The sequence below is a fragment of the Pinus tabuliformis genome, chromosome 5_1 (genome assembly GCF_031772625.1).
Source record: "Pinus tabuliformis cultivar Carrire ecotype Pingquan chromosome 5_1, CPIR1, whole genome shotgun sequence".
NCBI classification, from domain to species: domain Eukaryota; kingdom Viridiplantae; phylum Streptophyta; class Pinopsida; order Pinales; family Pinaceae; genus Pinus; species Pinus tabuliformis.
The window spans coordinates 41,158,498-41,177,800 of record NC_142305.1 but is presented as its reverse complement, the minus strand read 5'-3'; the positions used below and the strand labels follow the sequence as shown (position 1 = coordinate 41,177,800).

The 19,303-nt window shown below is 35.9% G+C and overlaps 1 protein-coding gene across 1 annotated transcript; it reads left to right on the top strand.

Moving 5' to 3' along the window:
* The first annotated feature begins 2,177 nt into the window (after nt 1-2,177).
* LOC149163376 (transcription factor ILI6-like) lies at nt 2,178-5,376 on the top strand. Its single transcript, XM_089430730.1, has 2 exons — nt 2,178-2,451; nt 5,033-5,376. The coding sequence occupies exons 1-2, from the start codon at nt 2,317-2,319 to the stop codon at nt 5,183-5,185; spliced, it is 288 nt and encodes a 95-aa protein (XP_089286856.1). The 5' UTR covers nt 2,178-2,316; the 3' UTR covers nt 5,186-5,376.
* The last annotated feature ends 13,927 nt before the right edge of the window (nt 5,377-19,303 follow it).

The following is a 19,303-nucleotide window of genomic DNA, read 5'->3' as shown; positions in this document are numbered from 1 at the left end:
CAAGTTCTGGATCTAGCAGAGGAATGGAAGGCAGAGGAGGAAGAGCGCTAAACCAGAAAGTGGATCTAATGCTTCACTACAGAAAAGGGGGTTTTGCAGCAGTTACCAGAGTTATCGGGCATCTGATTGTACCAGAAGTGGTTTCACTGAAAAGTCTTCGATGCCACAAAACACGTGGCTCTAGGAAGAAAGATAATACCGCCTTCATCAGGTAGGTATCCCTCGCTCTTCTCTTCAGCCTGATAGCCTTTCCAGTTGTCGGATTAGGTAGCAGCACTGATCTAGGGCTGAGGTCTGTCGGGATTTTGGTTAGGGGGACCGAGATGGTTTTGCTACAGTTTCCCTGGTTATCAGGCGTCCGCTTTACCATAAGCAGGTTTTCGAAAAAGCCTCCGATGCCACTAACCATGTAACACATGGCTCCAGGTAGTTTGTGAATACCGCCCTCATCGGGCGGGTATTCCTAGTGCATTTTGGCTACCCGATATCCCTCTCAGCCGTTGGATATTGCGGATGCAGATCGACGACTCAAATTTGTCGTGCATGTTTTTCACCTTTAGGTCGACTTGTGGGTCTCTTTATTACTTTTGGGTCCGCTCTTTGGCTTTGTTGGTTGTATGGTTTTGTGGGCCCTTAGTCGCGTTCTTGAGCATGAAGCTCAGTTCCCAAACATTGGGTGTTTGTCAATTCTTTGACAGCCTATATATTATGTATCCTCTAGTTGCTTCATTTGAATAGAAGGTTCGATTCTTGCTAGAGCAAAAAAAAATATATATGTTTTGAATATAGTTCATGAAAATGGAAATATATATAAAAAAAACCTCATAGAAATAGAAATTACTAAAGAGCCCATAATAAAGCCTCAACCAATCATCTTACAAATAAATGAATTTAAATAATAATTAAAAATAACAAAAAATGAATTTCCAATGTTAAACTATGAATAAGCTACGTAAATGTTTGGTCAAAGACAAACTAATATATAGTCAAAGCAAAATTGAATACTTAATACTATGTTGCAGGTATAATAATTAATTTAATTATTATTTACTTTTTATCTTTTAGAAATTTGTGAATAAGATTATGATATTGGTTGTTTTTATTTTTAAAAAATTTAATTATATGATAATGATATTAAGTTATTTAAATTGAATTATGAAATACCTACCTTATAAAGATTACAACACTCGAACTTATAATTTTAACCAATCTCTACCAATATTCCCTAAAAATATGACAAGAAAACTCCAAAAGGTTAGAAAAGCGTACTCAATGTTGAGATAATTCTGCGCACTTATTCTCCATTCGAACCTTTCCATGTGTCACCTGATCGACTCGTCGACCTGAACACATATCCCTTTGAGTTCATGGGTACATAATTAATGCTATTGACTTCAACAGACGTCTAGGCGGTGCTGTTTTTAAATGCGAAGAGGGATCAGATAAACAGGCGATCAACATCAGTGGCGCTCTGTTCTGTGCATTAATTTATATGCAAAGCACGTGCATATAAATTAAGTGTAACGAGGCGTCAGGAGCGAGCGAGATAAGATATGCATTGAGGTGACGGACCGGTGACGTTAAGAAAGTGATGAGATTTAAAAATGAGGGAGCGGAGCTTTTCGAGATCTAAATCTTTCTTGTGCTCACAAATTTGTTATTATACAAATCGATTTTTTAATTAATGTTTGACGCAGAGCTGCTGAATTCGACGAGTGCATGGGAACATCTGTAATATAAAATTTCACATTGGGAGAAGAGTGCGGTGCAGATGGCTTTTGTAATGAGAGATTCTTCACTGTTCAGAGATTACGTGGGGTGCGTGTTCGCCTGTTGATTTCAGAGCGCTTTCTCGAGATTTGGATTTAAAAAAATAGTGAGATAGAGACTACTCTATTGCAAGTGGGAAAAAAAAAGAGTGGATGTAAAGGTTGTTGGTTAAATTTATAAATAGTTATTTTGGAACTTGATTGCAGGGTTCGTAGTATGGGCCCAATTTTTTATCTTTATAGTTGGAATCCCACAGCAGACACACAGAAAGGTGGACAGGTATGGCGAATCTGCGTAAAGGGATTCGCGTCTAAGCAAAAAGAGTTACATGTGCGATCCCTCGGGTATTTAATGAGGGTTGCATAACATGTGGCTCCCCATGACCTCCACACTGCCCCTGCTGACAACACGCCGGGGATCCGCATTCTCCACTCCTTGGTATTTCTTGTGCCTGCCTCTCTCTTTCATTCTATCCATATAACTCAACCCATCACTCTTGGCATTAAGAAGCAGAGCAGAGCAGAGCAGATCAGATCAACAGCAAACATGTCGACAGAGGGATCCAGCCGCAACAGAAGATCAGGGCGCAAGCAGGCTTCAAGAGTAAGCGACCAGCAAATCAATGATCTGCTTTCCAAATTGAAGTCATTGCTGCCAGAGATTTGTGAGAACAATGACAAGGTAATATACATGTGTCATATGAACTCCCCCTTCAAAATTGTTGTTGTTACTAATTCTCCCTGTGCTTTCTGAACAGAGAGCAGCTAGGGATTTTACAGTCAGGTGGAGGAGATACTAGGATTTCCAGCTTCTTTCTGTTTTCATTTTTAAAATAAGAATCATATATTGTCAAGCTAATTTCACAAATTAAAAATTAATGTAGATCTATTTCAGCATGGAATTTATCGTCACCCACCACTTCAAAGATTGAGTTTGGCAAGTAATGAGCACCTTAAAAGATTGACCTTAAAAGATTGAGTAAATTAACGTATATCTAATTTAGCATGGAATTTATCATCACCCACCACTTCAAAGATTGAGTTTGGCAAGTAATGAGCACCTTAAAAGATTGAGTTAATTATTGAGTAAATTAACGTAGATCTATTTTAGCATGGAATTTATCATCACCCACCACTTCAAAGATTGAGTTTGGCAAGTAATGAGCACCTTAAAAGATTGGGTTGGGCAAAGTCATTAGTACCCGCTAGATCAAGTTAAAATTAGTAGTTATGCATTTGAGTTTGGCAAGTAATGAGTACCTTAAAAGATTGAGTTGGGCAAAGTCATTAGTACCCGGTAGATCAAGTTAAAATTAGTTATGCAATGTGGATTCTGGGAATATTCTGGAGGTTAATTATTTGATCTCATTCATATTTGTGTTTCATATTTGTGTTTGTGAGATTTTTGAATATTTCAGGGATCTCCAATTTAGATAAAGATGTTTAGATAAAGATGTTTCATAATCTAAAGATGTTTAGATAAAGATGTTTCATAATCTAGATAAAAATGTTCTATGTCTTTATACAATCAAGATAAAGTTTATACAATTAAGATAAAGATACCCTATATATATTTCTTAGTTTTTTAAATGGATTATTTATTTCTAATAACAATATTAAAAGTCATCCTATAAGAACCAGAAATATAGAGTTTTAATGAGTCATTTCTCCCTACCATTTAAACATTCATTCTTCCTAACTACTCAAAATAAACCCCACTTCTCCCAACCATCCCAACATTCATTCTTCTTAACCACCTAAAATAAACCCCATATATTTTATATATTCTATATATTTCTATTTTTTTTTCAATTTATTGATATATACTATGGATGTGGATGTCATTAAACTGAATTTGTAAATATATATATAGATGTCAATGTCTTTTTCAATTTATAAATATATATACTAATATATGGATATGGATGTGGAAGTCTTTTTAATGGATGTGGATGTCTTTTTAAAGAGTTGTAAAATATTAATGATATGTTTTGGTAATATGTATGGTCATTAATGCTCTACTACCCAGTACATACTGTTTATCCTGGCGAACTGACCTGACCTGATATATATAGTGGGCCGTGGCCTATAATGATATATAGCACTCTCTAACAGACTGCTATGGAGTGCGTGATTATGGCATCAAAACCTTTTTAAACCCTTTTTCCCAGAATACCTTCGTCCTCATAGCTTTTTGAGACCCTTTTACCAGATCTATAAACTTGGAAAGCTTTTCTTCCAGGTGAATAAACTTGATTTTTTTTTTTAAGCAATTAGTTAGGTTAAAATGGATCATGTATTCATATTAGATAATTGTTGTTGATGAATGCTTGAAAAACATGTTTTATCATACCACTAGCAAGATTTTCTCTTTTCAAATGAATGTTTTGAATTTCTGTAATGAATGAAGGTCAATATGTGTGTCTGGATGAGAAAAAATCACAATGAGTGAGTGTTTTTTTGTTTAAGTCAGCCAGACAACTATAGCGTTGGCATGCTAATAATGAAAAACGTTCATTTATATGTTCAAACAACGAACGAACATCATACATGGTTATAGTTGGTCACTAGCGAAAACCTAGATTATGGTTGTATTGTAGATTAACGTTCTAAATTGGAGTTTCAGAGCAGAGATTTTTAGGGTTTTGGGTTTCATTTCAGAGATTCAGATATTTTTAGGGTTTGGGTTTCCGTTAAATATATAGAGTTTGTTTTTGTTATAGCGTAGTATTTTAGGATTGCAGTCTCCAAATAGGGTGTTTTAGTTTTTTAGGTTGAAATTTAGTAAAAACATAATTAATGTGGTTTTTAAACATAGTGATGTGTGGTTTGACGGTAAGTTTACTTGGGCGAAGTCTGGTAGACTGTGGTTCAAATCTCCTGCTGTAATGGTGGTTCAAATCTTCTGCTTTGGTGATAGCTAAAGGGACAGATTCCCCTCACCATGTTGACATATTTTTACTGCTTTTACATGTTTTTAATTGAATATCATTTTATTCTTATTCAAATGACTAGATTTTAAACGTAGTGAGCTAATCATGACTGCAGAGTGCTTAAGATTTGCCTTATATTTTCTTTAAAAAATAGGCATAGCTGTTATTACTATGGTTAATGTGTTTTTTCAATGTGTTTTTTCAGGTATTTATTAGAAAGTTGTTAGGGTTTGTTCATTCAAATTCTATACAAATGGCAGGAGCCAACTATGACAAGATTACTGGTAGTTGTGGAGGAGATTTTAACATTTGTTTTGGGTGGATTCACAGGTTCCGGCATCGAAGGTACTTTTGGAGACATGTAATTACATAAGGAGCTTGCACAGAGAAGTAGATGATTTAAGCGAGAAGTTGGCAGAACTTTTAGCAAATACTGAAGATGGCAGCGCACAAGCAGCACTTATAATGAGTCTCCTCAGATGATTTCATCTATCTACCAATCTGTCTGAGCTTTTAATTCAACATAGAATGATCGCGGAATATTTCCCTTCTGTTTACCACATATTAGCAGCAGCTATGGATCAATGAAATATGTATTGGACTGTCTTGTGTACTTTGGTTGCTTCAACTTCTTTAGTTTTAGACTGAGTTTAAGTGCAAGAATGAGAATGAATGGCAGGTAAGGTACTGCAGCAATAGACACAAAACTCAGATCTTCGATTAGAAGGAAGCATTTCCAAAACATTTTGCTCTCCATTAATACTATTTTGTGTTTGATATACTATGGTTTCCTTCTTTCGTTAGGCCTCAATGCAAGTGCGTGAAACCTGATCAGATCAGGTCAGCTACAGAGAGTAGTGGAAACGTTTATATCTAAATATGGTTTTCAAATATCTTGAGTTGTTCATCGTATCATAAGAAGAAAAGTACACAACTTCATGTGAGCACCAAAAGTGCTGTCCGCATCATGAAAAATAATGCGATCCTTAAACATAGAATTTATGAATGGATAAATAAAGCTACCATAAAAATCGTATGCAACAAAATAATGCGGTAAGGACAGCATCATAAAAATCGTACAACAAAATAATGAGGTAAGGACAGTATATAGCGAAGAGCACATTTACTCTGGTAGAATTTGGTTTTGATAGCTACTTTACATTTAAGTTAAATTTACATGAATATTTGATTTTTTCTTCGACTAGGATGTTAAATTTACATGAATATTTGATTTTTTCTTCGAGTAGGATGTTAAATTTACATGAATATTTGATGTTTTCTTCGACTAGGATGATTTCGAATGGTTCACATAGCATGGGACATTCTGAATTTGAACTGCTTCCCATTTAAATTGTAAGTATCTTTGGCATGCTCACCATGAAGTCCCTATTTAGAAATTCGAATTATAAATATATTTTACAAACGCATTAAATTAAAAAAAAAAAATCACTTCATCCAACTTGTTTTACATTTTAGGAATTTAAGAATGGAGCAACTAGATTATGATGAGCAACTACATTATGATGAGTGGAATTTAAGTAATAATTTGATGAGTAGAATCCATGCAATAATTAGGAACGTGGAGAGAAACCTATAATAAGATAAATTTGAAAAATTAATTAATTATATTTATATATATATATATTTATATATATTTATATATATATATATATAGATATAGATAAATAAAGTGGATAGATTTAATTTTTATAAAGAGAATAAATGATCAATTTTTCAGGGAATTTCTAGATTAAGATGAGTAGAATTTATGTAATAATTTAATGTGCGGAATTTGTCCACTAGTTTGGAAGGTGGAGATCTTCTAAAATTTAAGAATGGAGCAACTAGATTATGATGAGTGGAATTTATGTAATAATTTGATGAGTAGAATCGATACAATAATTAGGAAGGTGGAGAGAAACTTATAATAAGATAAATTTGATATATATATAAAAAGTGGATAGACTTAATTTTTATAAAGGGAATAAATGATCAATTTTTAAGGGATTTTCTAGATTAAGATGAGTAGAATTTATGCAATAATTTGGAAGGTGGAGATGAAATTATAATAAAATAATTCTTTTATTTTAAAGTGGATGGATGTAATTTTTATAAAGGATGTAAATGTATGTATTTTTTATGAAGTTTATTAAATATTATTTATTTATAGAGTTTAGTAATAAATTTGTTGAAATTATTATATATATTTAGTATATTTAATAATAATAAAAAATTATTATTTATTGTTAAAGAATAGTTGAATTCAAAGTTATAGAACTTTTTTTCCTATTTTTCTTGAGGAAAACATTTTTAGATAAATATATTTTAGAGGCTTTTAGAAGATTAATGAAAAAATTATATGACTATAAACATTTTGTGGATATTAATACTTTTTCATATTGTTGGAGTTATCTATGTTTACAAAATGAGGAATTGGGTAATTATATCATTTTTGCTTTTATATTAATAATGAAATATTATTTATAATTTGTCTATTTTGAAATAACTACATATTATTCTCAATAATTATAAATTTAGTAAATACTGGAATTGATTTATTTATATGATTTGTCTTGTTATATATTTCTAATTTGTTATAGTAAGAAAAGAGTTAGGGTTGCTTAAGTGTTTTCCTTTTTATTATATTCTTTCCATCAATATGATTAACTCTCATGTAAACATTAGAAATTAGTCTCTAATTATTTCATCTACTTTATAATTCCTACCAATATAACCTCTAGGTGGATAGGTACCACTTTACCACAAGCACAAGTGAATTGGGGAATTTGAACCTAGAACCTCCTTGCACATTGTTAGAGTCAGTATTTGCATACTGCGATCAGTAATAAAAACTCCTCTTTTATATCTTATTAGTGTCCCATGTTGAAATTTTTATTATTCCACCTAGGTCATCATGTAAAAATTTACTCACTGATGGTAGCCCTAGTAAAAAAAAATCACTCACCTACACTCCATCTACCTCCCTTGACCTTTTCCCATGCACTCCTGGTTATGTTACCCTCCATTCCCCAACTTCCATATCACCTCCCGCATCCACATCATTCATTTGTCTCATGATCAATTGAAACTATGCTTTTTCCTATATGCCATATTGATTTCAAACATGGTTTCCAAACCAATGAGGACGAATTTTCAGAAACTGAAAGAGTTTTTTTCTGCCAACATCCTCATGTACAAAAAACTCTCTCAGTTTTCTAACAACTATTATGGTTTGGGATATACAAATGAAGCTTTGCAGACATATTTTCCCAAATTTTCTTGTTTAGCCATACTTTTGTAGAACATATTGTGGCCAATAAGAGATGAATCTTGAGAACCTGGAGGAGGTTTGTGTTCCTAAGATGACAAAGTACAATAATCTACTTCAAATTTTACACAGCTATTATAAAATGAGAGATACATGTACATATTTATAGCCTATTTTTTGGACTATGTAAAGTCCTATTTCAGTCACCTTTTTGAAGAGAATATTAGGAACAACTAGAGCTGAATTTTGGGAAACTGAGCGAGGTTTATCTCAACAATATATTTATCTACAATAACCTCTCTCACATTTTACAAATCTATCTCGAATTGAGATATAAAAAGGGGTGATTGGACCCTATTTTGCAAGATTTCAGGAGGAAAATGTTCAAAGACAGTTAGCCACCTCACCAACTAAGAGTTGCAATCATATTCGAATTTCTCTTCCTTGTCAACAAAAATACATAATGATATTGCCAAGTAGATACATTAGTTTTTGATGTCCTACATTTCGTTTCTATATGTGCAAAACAGTTTGGGATATTTGTAAAAAGATCTTGAGATTTTTATCAAGATATTTTAGTTTAGAATTTGTATAAATACTTCATCATTTGAAGTAAGAAAAGGTTGGACTCTCTTGGATGTTGTAATAGCTTTCAAACTTTGGCATGGAATATATTGGATGAAGTTGCAACTATTTTGGTGGGATTCCTGTGGCATGGTATTTTGATCTTGTTTCTTCTTCAGTTTCATATGTGTGAATGTTTTGTTCCTTTCATGATCCATTTCACTCTAATTATGTTTGATTTTCAAGGTGTGATAAGCAGAATTCATCTTTGTATGCTCTATTTTGGGAAAATCATCATAGATTGTTTCATTTCTTCAGTTAAAAAAAAAAATCATGACCCTCAAGCTCTTTTTAGCATCTTGTTGGACACCTAATCTGCTAAGGGTTGGTGTGGAAACCGAATAGTCTAAGGATGTCCAAGAGACCTTGGAATACGAAACCAAAGGTCATGTGAATGTACTATAAATGTATATAATTTGTTAATAATAGATACACTCTCATGCTTATCTTTAATATTTTGTTGTTGCCATGTACGTGTTTAACATGGTATCAAAGCAGGGGTACTCCTGCCCTGCTCATATTTGAGCCACTTGTTTTACGACCTTTCTATGCAGGTCATTTTTTCCATCAGTTCTGCATTTCATGAATGTTTTCTCAGCCAAATTATAGTTGCAAGCTCTGCCATTGTTCCATTCTTTGCAGGTTATTGAATATGATTAATTCATTCACTGCGTTCTAATGCCTAGTCTCATTCACTGCATTGTAAAACCTATGCTTAACTCTCCATAACCTTCAAAAATTTCGAGACAAAACTGTGAAGCCTTGTATATTCAACCACTTAATTCCACCAAAACCATTTTCAATGCCTGTTGGAGAAGAAAAAATTTTTGCACGAGAAGAAGAAACGTCAAATCTTGGAAGCAAAAGAATGCTGGATACCGCCATGATCTTAATGGAATGCCAATCCTGGCTAAGAATGAATCATTGTAACCATGACCATGATAAATGGTGACAACACTCATCCTGGCGCTAAAAGGAGAAGAATTTTGACATCTTCGCTTTGAGGAAAGAAATGATATTTGACATTGTTGCAGAAGGAATGAAGGGAACGAGCTGAGCAAAGGAATTGGGAGCAATAAAAAAAATGGTAAGGGTTCTGAGTAATTTCACTGTAATTCTCTCACAGCTACACAGGTCAATTATATAAATACCGAAGGGACTGAAAAGGTCAGAAAAACTGTTGTAATCAAGCCAAGAGGGCCAAAACTCTATAATTTCCATTTTATTGAATATCACAGTCGATTAATATTAATGATTAATATTGAGCTTAAGCATCTTTATTAAAACATGAATTAAGCACATGGGTAGTATTCAGCAAGTGGTAAGCGGTATCTCGTGCGCCCTAAAGGCTGGAAATGGTTTTGATAAATTTCATGCGATTAACCTTAGTGGGCGACACGTAGCACGAGAAAACCACTTTTCTCGCACGCTCTTGATCTGATATCGGTTGTGCAAGAATTTATGCGAGCTTGTGCGATAGCTGTTTGGATCACGCGGGATTGATCGATGGTGGTGATCGACCAAGCTAGTTGGCAAGTGGGTGACACAATAGTTGTTGGATCAGTCGGATCAATGGACAGGGTTAATGGAAGATGAGCAACAAAGATCTTATCGCGCAAAATAAAGTTAAGAAATGAAGAGATCAGATTAAGCCACGTGTTAGCATAATAAAGGAGCGCTCTTCGTAGGTGGTAAGCAATATCTCACATGCCTTAAAAGTTGTAAATGGTATTTTGCAAATTCACGCAATTAACCTGAGGGGTTGACATGTAGCACACGATGGAAAGCGAAAACCACTTTTCTTGCGCACTCTCGACTTGTTATGTATCATGCAAGATTTCACGCGAGATTGTACGTGATCACTATTGGGTTGAGGAAGGAGAAATAAACAGTGGATATTGGCTTAGGCTAGTTTGCACGAGTTATTGCGCGATAACCATCGAATTGAGGAATGAGATCGACGGCGAAGATTTAATGCGCTAAGGAGAGCATCAATATATGTGCAAAGGTTTTAAGGTAAGATTTAAGTGTGGTTTATGAAATATCTCTATTATATGGGAAATAAGCAAGATTAATGTTTAAGTTGAGTTTTAACCAAAGTCTAAAATCCATGGTATGGTTAATATGTTCGGCTTAGGCTGCATCATTGTCAAAAGTTGCATTGTATGGTGATTTGTCTCCAACTGAAAGCATTCTATGTTGTGGAAAACATTCGAGTGTCATTTTGGATATGGGCATTATAATTATGACGGATAGTAATGATAAAATGTTTTACAATTATTGAGTTTGAATCCACATATCTTCACACCCACGCATTTGAGTCCCAATAATGTTCTGATCCACCACTCTATAACAGCTTCAAAGACAACCTCTGCCCCATCAATATCACTTGCCTGGAGGAGTATTGTGGCCACAGAGTGTAGACTGGAGTCAAGGTAAAAGTGGCGGATGAGAAATAAATTTGGCACACTGCTAAAATTGATGGAAATCATGGGGAAGCGTTGATCATCCAATCAGAGGAGATTGACACATATCACATCAGAACATGCAAGCAGGTTAACATTTTAAATAGACACGATGTGGTTATTAAAAAAGAGTTTAAGGCTCATATTAAAAAGGTAAGTGGTATATCGCGTGGGTAATAAAATGGTAAATGGTATTTGTATGAAGTGCGCGATGAACTGTGGTGGTGCCACGTAGCACGAGAAAACCAGAAATCTCGCACGCTCTCAACCTAATATCGGTCATGCAAGAATCTACGCAAGATTGCGTGATAGCCGTTCGATTGGACGGGTCACATCGACAGTAGAGATCGTCCGGACTAGTTGGCGAGCGGACGACGTAATATCCGTTGATTTGAAGGAAGAAATCAACGATGCAGATTGAAGCACCTGACAAAAGGGAAACTCAAAGAAAGGATCGACGGTGATTGTTCAGGTAAGTTGGACCCTCACATACACTACGAAGCGGGTGTTGATATACTTTGTCTCAGAAAGGATCTATGTTTTGTTGGAATCAAGAGACTTTGGGAAAGGCTTATCAATTTCTGAAGGCGAAGGGTGGAAAGCAGTAGCTCTGTTGTCTTCAACATTACCTCTAAACTGGAATGTAAAATATCTACTCAACTATGCATTAATTCTCTATTGAAGCATTGAAGTTTGTACACTCATTCGTTGGATAAAATGCTAGATTGTGAACGCATATTGTCAAGTTCATTGAAGGTTGGTGTTATATGTGCATTGGAGCTACAATATCTCTGTCTGAAGGTGCATATATGGTCTATACTTTGTGATAGTAAATCAACGAACCCTGTATTTGAGCTTCGGGAAGAAATTGAATATCCTCTCCATGTTCAAAACATAATTTCTAACCCTCTTAGAAATCTGTTAGCAAGAACATCAATGAGAAGGATAAGATTGTCTAAAATTTCAAATACCTCTGTTATGTCAGTGACAATCACAGATCCTTCATAAGTTTTCGGGTACAACCTCCTGAAGAAAGAGTCCACTTGTTCTTTACGTGTTATTCCAGTCGGTATAGGAGGAATATCTTGAACGAGGACAACAAATTGTTCTGGTTGATTCTATCTTTGGCTAAGAAGGATATTATAAAGTCGACTTCCATCCAGTTGAGCAAAGGTAGAGGAAGGTTATCGATGTAAGAACTATTATGCGACTTTCTAGAATAGAGGATATTGCAGTAACATTGAATTGTGAGTGACTGTTGCTTCTTCCTCATTGGTTAATAGTTGTGATCGGTTTCTTTAAAGTGTAAGTTTGATAATGAAGAAAATGACCAGAATTAATGCAATATTGGAGTTCTTGAAAACTCTGATACAATCTACTTCTAATGACACATTCCAAATCAACAAAGGCTCTCTCTCAGAAATTCAGACTTGTCTACAATATGCACAAGAAAAAATTGACTTTTTGCAGCTTGAATCTCAACTACAGCAGGAAGAATTACAATAGTGGAGTCATCATTCTGAACCTATTTCTGTTCAAAAGATTGAAACAGACTCCCATAAACAACAACAAAAATAATCTTACAGTTGATTCAAATCTGGTACCTAATGAAGCAGCAAAGTCACATGCAGATGCAAAAATTCAATCTGCACTTCCTAAGTTGGTCATCAAACCTTGGGAAGAGCTTGTCCAAAACAAGCACAAAACTGGTCTTAGATATGACAAGGATGTCTCCTTTCATATTCCAGATTACTCAAAGCCCATCTAGTTTCAGAGTGTTGGATTCCTTCATGATAGCTCACCTTCAGTTGTTCCAGATTCTGCTCCTCTTCCATGGCAACAATAACAGATTGTGAAATGCCAACACTGTGACTGAGTTGGCCACATGAAAGATCACTATTTTGATCTTCATCCATGTAAGCATTGTCATAAAACCAGTCATTCTTCAAATAGATGCTTCAGAAACAAACCTCCTGCAAGAACAAAGATTCATCTTCGATGGATCGCTTCTTGGCAATGGGCATCAATAGCCAAGAAGATATTCTAGTCACATGTCAGATCTTGTTCTAGAGTATTGAACAGTCTTGCAGTTGAATTTTCTCCATCATCTCACCTTGTATCTGACAGGGGGAGAAATGATGGTCATCTACAAGCTTCAAAGCCACATCAAGCAAGCCTGAGCCACAACTTGCCATACGAGATTTAGAGTTGTAGCAAGAGACAAATATGCCCCTGATCATGCCTTTAGTTGGCACATCAAGCGATCCTAAGCCACAACCTACCATACTAGATTCAGCGTTGTAGCCAGAGACAAAGATGCCCCTGAGCATGCCTTCAGTTGGTGATGCGCCTTCAAAGAATTGGAGACACTTCCTCTAGCAGAAGACTTCAACTTCTTGGTAGTTTTGGAAAAGTTCCAGGAATTGCATTAAGCATTCCAAATTTGTCGGTAATCCTTAAACCATCACAGGTTGAGACCTCCCTTCTCAGGTTGAGGTTCTCCCTTTTATGCGAGGTGAGACCACCCTTTCATGGTTGAAGGTTTCCCTCTTCAAAACATCAGGAGCACTTCCTCTAGCATAAGACCTAAGCTTCATGCTAGAATTGGAAGAGTTCCGGGAACTGCACTAAGCATTCCAGTGTTGGTGGTCATCCTTAAACCACCTCCCTTATACCAACATTTCAGAGAGCACACTCTGCCTAGTGCTTCCATGCGTTTTTGCACGTTTTGTATTAGAGCTCTCTTCTTGGACTCATACATAACCCTTCGGATTAAGTGGGGGAGTGTTGGACACCTAATCCGCTAAGGGTTGCTGTGGAAGTCGAATAGTTTAAGGAAGTCTAAGAGACCTTGGAATACGAAACCAAAGGTCATGTGAATGTACTATAAATGTATATCATTTGTTAATAATAGATACACTCTCATGCTTATCTTTAATATTCTGTTGCTGCCATGTATGTGTTTAACACATCTCACTAGTCTAAACCATCTCATCACTATACTACTGAGTTTAAAGTACCTTTCCTACCTTGCCCCATCAGATGTCTGCAATTCAGATTCATTTTGCCTTGACCTGGTTCATTCTCTGACCTAATTCACTCATCCTTTTGACTACCCAACCAAAATAAAATCAAACAACCCTCTGCACTTTACATCTAGCCTAAAACCCTAATCTATCTAGCCCTCTTGGTTGTGATCCTTTGGAGAGAGCCCTCTCCAGCTTGGTAGGGCTAGCTACCAAGTCAAAAGGTTGGTTTGTGGTTACCTCAACTGGACTCTTCCTCAGCCTTGGAGATTCGGAGGAGTGATAACACACATAACACTTAATTTTCACAACTATCACCAATGGTCCATAGGACTTTCTAAAAAATTACTTTATAATAATTATCTCTATATTTTATTTTGAACTTTTAAGCATATTTATAGAAATCCTATTTTAGGAAAGGTTCTTTTAATTTAAAGGAGAGCTAACCTAAAGCTAAAAAGAGAATTGGTAAGAAAACAATAACCTCCTTCTTAATTATAACAAAACCTTACTTGATATTAAGAAATGTAGGATTTATATCTCAATAAGAATACTAATAATATAATTTAAATAAGAAAATGTACAATTGCATATAATTATATTGCATACTATTAAACAATGTCAATTTAATATGAAATATTAAAGTTATTAATAATATTACAAAATGTTAATCAATAAAAAATTAAATACAAGTTGTTCTAAACTTGAGATTTATCATGCATATTGAGGGATCAAATTCATCAACATGCAAGTTTTTTTTAGTATTTCCTATCAAAAATCACCTAGAAATAATAATAATAATAAATCAAAAATTAAAATGAATGAATCTTGTAAAATTCTCTAGCACTCTATCTTTCTATAAAATAGCATGGATTTATTATTGTGCTCTCTCTTCCTAATGAAAATTTTATATGTAAGAGAGAAATTGATCAATTTTAAATTTTGATTTATTATTACATTATTGAGATGTATATATCTACTTCATATTATATATAGAAGAAAATACACCTCTTTCATATTAAAATATAGAAAAAACTTCTCAACATTATATTACATATAAAAGAAATAATAAATTAACTAATCTCATGACCTCGTATAAAGAGATACAACAAATTAAATTTTATAAAATTTCCATTCTTATTCTTAATATTTCCGTACACATGCCTATCCTTTACTAAAAAGAAAATCTCACTTCCAATGCAAAATATAATTTCCTCCCTTATGCCTAAATTGTATGCCCTAAATTTTAGCAAGAGTTGAGTCCTTAAATTAAATGACATATGAACCCATATCCTATTTGTTAGAATTAATGGAGAATAGGTTATTCTTGTTATGTAGTTATGCATTCTACTTTTCTTAGTCATTCAGGTTCTATTATTCAGGGATATGATTTGTTGTCCCTAACAAATTGTATCTATTTATCATTAGAGATTAATATGAAGCATGTGTGGCTTTTTGCTTGTAGGAGATCTTGGTGATCCACACCTGTGAGCTCCTCTTGTGCTGGTTTGTCATTTCACGTCTTCCGTGTGCAACTCTTGACATGGTATCAGAGTTGCAGGACTGGTAATCCTCTTGTGTGGAAAAGTGCGATGACCACCCTATTAGACTTCTCCTCATCGCCCTATTCAAAAATCGGCGTGAGTGGTTAATAGACCTTCACAGATACGTTTCATTTTCCGATGAAGATCTTCACGTTCCCGTGGTGTATAAAAGCGCCAAGTGGATTCGTGGTGGCTAAAGCTGCGCGTGACTATGAGGGTTGCGTGGTAGCTAAAGCTGTGTGTTTTTTTTCTCCTTTGAAAGCTGAGGCTGGAGTGGAGATCTGCTACCATTTTTTTCACAGATGTGCCGCGTGGAGGAGCCGGTGGACATGGTGCAGAGGTGAGGTGCGGTGGCCAGCTGGACCTGCGTCGAGAAGGAGGCCTGATCACCAGAGGAGGCCAACGACGTTGCGCGGAGAAAAAGCAGTGAATTTTGGTTGTTGGCTATGTGGAAGCCTGTGTGCTTTTACCTCCAGATTGTTGTTGAAGGTAGCGCTGGTGGTTGTGGCAGCGTCGTAGCACAAATTGAGCCATAAGGAGATCGGAGCATCGAGGTGGACTGCCTGAGACTAAAATCCGTGGATCTGTTTTGGCGTTGCATTTTGCAGCATGCAGAAGGCTGCAAGATCGCCGCAGAGAGGAGCTCGCACCTGCCTGAGGGAGGCCCTGTCATTTGATGGAGTGGAGGTTGATCGAGGATGCATGGAGGTTAATAGAGGCTGCGTGGAGGCCGACTGTGGCTGTTGTGGTCAACATAGAGCATGGTCAGTGCTTGACTATGCGTTTGACTGCCCAGAAGCTGCGTGGTTGATCAGCGTGGGATACATCGGCATTTTTTCATATCACCTGACGAGGAAGGGCCAGCAGCCACGGGTGTGGAGAATGGTCTATCTAGAGCGTGCGTAGAGTAGCTGAGGGTAACAACTGCAGAGCAAGGTTGTTTGCTACTTCATGCCAGTTGGATGCCGAGGTGAGGTGCGTTAAGATCGCTCAAGGCCATAGAGGATTCGGCTTCTAGTGAGCTGCATGTGAAGCAAAAATCACAGAGAGGAGTGTTGTTGTGCCAGAGTGGAGTGTTGAATGTTGAATGTTGCTCAGATTACAGGAGAGCCATTCATTGCTGCGATTTTTTTTGTAAAGGAGATCTAGGGTTTGTTTACATTATTGAAGTTTTTTATTCAAAATGAATAACCAAATAGCTGAAGCTTATCTCAATGAGAGTAATAAGCTTGATGGTTCCAATTACACTAATTGGAAGTTTAAGCTCCAAACTTTGCTTGAGGGACATAATGCCTATGGCATTGCCACCGATGATGAGGTCAAGCTGACTACTACAACTGGTGGATCAAATACAACGATTCAAGACTGGGAGAAAAGGGAGATGAAGGAAAAAGTTCTCCTCAAGTTATCAATCAAAGATTGCATCATCCCTCACATTCGAGATTGCAAGATAGCGAATGACATATGAACGATTCTCAAAGAGATGTATGAGATCAAGAACACCAGTTGAACTTTGTACCTAAAGAAGAAGATTCTCTCAATCAAGATGGAGGAGAATGAGTTTGTTTCTTCATTCATATCCTGGATAAAGGAGGTTAAAGATAAACTAATTGATATCGGTCAGAGTGTGGCGAATGATGATCTGGTGACAGTTTCCATGAATGGCATGACGGATGATTATCAGATGTTTATAACAGGATTGAATGCAAGAGAAAATCCTCCAAGCTTTAAAGAGCTCACCGGGATCTTGCTACAAGAAGAGGAAAGGAGGTTGTCTCTCAAACCTCAAAATCCAGATCTTGCATTGATGAAAAAGTTCAAGCCAAAGGGGAAAGCATTGGCTAATCACAGGAAAGGCAGCGCATCACGAAAAAGGACACCACAAGGTATGACCTCGCATAAACATGACTCTGCTCCTAAATGCTTTTGTTGTGGTAAGATAGGCCATATTGCTAAATTTTGCCATAAGAAAAAGGTAGATGGGGAGAGGTACAAGCAGAGAAGACATGCAGGTCATTTGGCTGATACAGATTAGAACCAGGATGTGAGATTATTTATGGCTGAGACTGCACTAGCCACTGAGGAGGATGAATCAGATATTTGGTTCATAGATTCTGGAGCCTCCTCACATATGACAGGTAAAAAGCAATGGTTCAGAAATTTTAGAGAATCCAACACTGGAGTAAAAGTATACCTTGGAGATAATAGAGGGTATGAGATCAAGGGACATGGAGATGTCCTTGTCACTCTGCCTGATGGAAAGATCAGGAATATATCTGATGTGTGGTATGTTCCTGGTATTAAGAAGAACCTGATTTTTGTATCAAATATTACAGATCAGGATCTCAAGGTAGAATTCTTTAAATCTCATTGTATTATTAAAGACTTTTTGGACTAGATGAAGCCTATTGCTATAGGTATCGTATAGGAGGACTCTAAAAATTGGATGAAAAGAGTATGCCATAGCAAGCATTGATGTCATCAGATAATTCTGCTGAAAATTTATGGCATCAACGACTTGGGCACATAAATTTCGGTGACCTTCTTCTATTGTAGAAGAAAGGTATGGTAGATGGTCTTCCTATTTTGAAAATGTTTCATATTGATTATGAAGCATGTGCATTCGGTAAACAACATAGAGATGAATTTCCTGCTATTAAAGATAGGAAACAGAGGGATACACTCGAACTTGTACACACTGATTTATGTGGCCCTATGTAGACAAGATCGTTAGGTGGGGCCTACTATTTTCTAATCTTTGTTGATGATTGTACAAGATTCACATGGGTGTATTTTATTAGACAGAAGAGTCATGCCTTTGAGTATTTCAAGCAGTTTAGGAACATGATCGAGAAGCAGACAGGAAAGTTCATCAGGATTATTCGATCAGATCAAGGCGAAGAATTCAAGAAAGAGGATTTCAACAAATACTATAAAGAGCATGGGATACAACAAAAGTTTACAACACCTTACACACCTCAACAGAATGGAGTAGCTGAGAGGAAAAAAAGAACACTAGTGGAGTGTGCTTGCAGTATGTTGAAAGGTAAGAATATAACTAATGGCTTTTGGGCAGAAGGTGTCGATACTACAGTATATTTGAAGAATAGGAGTCCCACTAAAAGTCTTGATTATAAAACTCCTTTTGAAGTGTTGTTTGGCTTCAAGCCTACAGTAAGTCATCTTAAAGTATTTGGTTGTAAAGCTTTTGTGCATGTTCCCAAAGAAAACAGGAAGAAGTTAGATTCAAAGGCCATTAAATGTACCTTCATTGGATATTGTAGTGAGTATAAGGCTTATAAATTGTTTGATCCTTCTACTCACAAGGTGTTTGTTAGTAGAGGCGTAGTATTCCATGAATAGGTTGATGATGGAAATCTTGTTCAAAATAATGAAGAATAGCATGTACCCTTACGTTCATATGAGGATGTTGAAACATGGATCAATCAGCAATAGCAATAGCAACAACAACAACAACAGTAGCAAGATAAAGAGGAGGAAATTGAGTTCAATCCACAAAGAGAAGAACAAAGCAGAATAGTTGACACCCCACCACTCAAGAGATCTAGCAGGCTGAAACAGTTACCAGCTCAATATAGGGATTGTGCGCTCATGACTAGTATGTTAAACATTGCAAAACATTCAAATTTTATGAAGTAAGAGTTATTAATGGA

Coding starts and splice junctions, on each gene's coding strand:
- LOC149163376 (XM_089430730.1), top strand. CDS start 2,317: ATGTCGACAGAGGGATCCAGCCGCAACAGAAGATCAGGGCGCAAGCAG. Junction 2,452..5,032: donor TTTGTGAGAACAATGACAAG/GTAATATACATG, acceptor GTGGATTCACAG/GTTCCGGCATCGAAGGTACT.